Source organism: Cyprinodon variegatus, unplaced genomic scaffold, assembly GCF_000732505.1.
Source record: "Cyprinodon variegatus isolate N-32 unplaced genomic scaffold, C_variegatus-1.0 Scaffold656, whole genome shotgun sequence".
NCBI lineage: Eukaryota > Metazoa > Chordata > Actinopteri > Cyprinodontiformes > Cyprinodontidae > Cyprinodon > Cyprinodon variegatus.
The window spans coordinates 470,375-471,458 of NW_015151109.1; the positions used below are offsets into that span (position 1 = coordinate 470,375).

Genomic DNA, 1,084 nt, shown 5'->3' on the forward strand with positions numbered 1-1,084 from the left:
GGTTTTAGGTATAAATAATGATCCATTGATCATTCCTTGCTGACCGGACTTTTCCTTTAACATCAAACACACCGTAGGTGATGTTGTGGTTCATCTCTGCTCTTCGCAAAGACTCGTCAAGGATTTCATACATGATTTCACTGGTGCTGTGCAAAGAGAGGAGAGAGATTTTTTTAAATGACATTCGTGGGCATCAGGTTAAACAGTAGAGAGCAGGAGAAGCGATTACCTGCGGTCATTTTTACCCAGTAAGGAGAGAATTCGGAGAAGGTGGATCTGAAGCCATGGGGCGGGAACACTGTGATAGTTAAAATCCATGGGCAGCTTTCCTCCCACCACCTGCTTCAGTATGGTGATAAAACTACCTGCTAGATCTTTGTAACCTTCCGGATTTTCCTGAAACGATTTCAGTTTTTTATATCGTGACATCAGATGACACCACAGAGAAGGAGTGTTTAATGCTTAAATTCACCGTTAGTTACCTGGATGAGCTGCAGGTAGATGTGTAAAGAAGCCGACATCACACCTGGGTCTTTGTCGCACAGAGCTTTTCGAAACTTGTTGTGAATGTGCTGAACTTGATTGGGCGCTATGAGGTAGAACTTATACAGAGCAAGAACGGCTTTACGTCGAATTATTTCTCTACAACAGTGCGGGACAATAAGCACTCATCAGTCACTGCTTTCAAACATTCATCTAACAAAGAAAAAGGAGCATTTCTTACTTTGGGTGATTAAGCTTCTCCTCCACCAGCGGGAGGATTGCAGGGATCATGTCTTTGGGGAACATCTGGCTCACCACTGTGAGAGCCATGCACACTTCGATCAGGTTCGTGCTCTGAAGATCCTGCAGGAACATCCATGTAGTCTCATTATGACCCTTTAAATGTTATTAAATCAAGCAAAAACCTTTGTTTCTAGATGTCCTGTTTCTCTGACTGTGACTAACTGGATGTGCTCTCTTCATCCTCTGACATGGGAGCTAGCTTGGAGCTCGTCTGCCTGGCTGTGTGTTTCCTGGACGGGGCCGCCTGTGGAGCTGGTTGACAGTTGCCTTTTGTATCTATGCTTCTTTTTCTATGTCT

General features: G+C 44.3%; 1 protein-coding gene across 1 annotated transcript in view; it reads right to left on the minus strand.

Moving 5' to 3' along the window:
• ap4e1 (adaptor related protein complex 4 epsilon 1 subunit) overlaps nucleotides 1-1,084 on the minus strand; it is a 23,727-nt gene that overhangs the window by 16,448 nt on the left and 6,195 nt on the right. Inside the window, 4 exon segments of the mRNA XM_015393754.1 lie at nucleotides 73-146; nucleotides 230-396; nucleotides 483-642; nucleotides 725-908. Coding sequence (XP_015249240.1) covers nucleotides 73-146; nucleotides 230-396; nucleotides 483-642; nucleotides 725-908 — 585 coding nt within the window.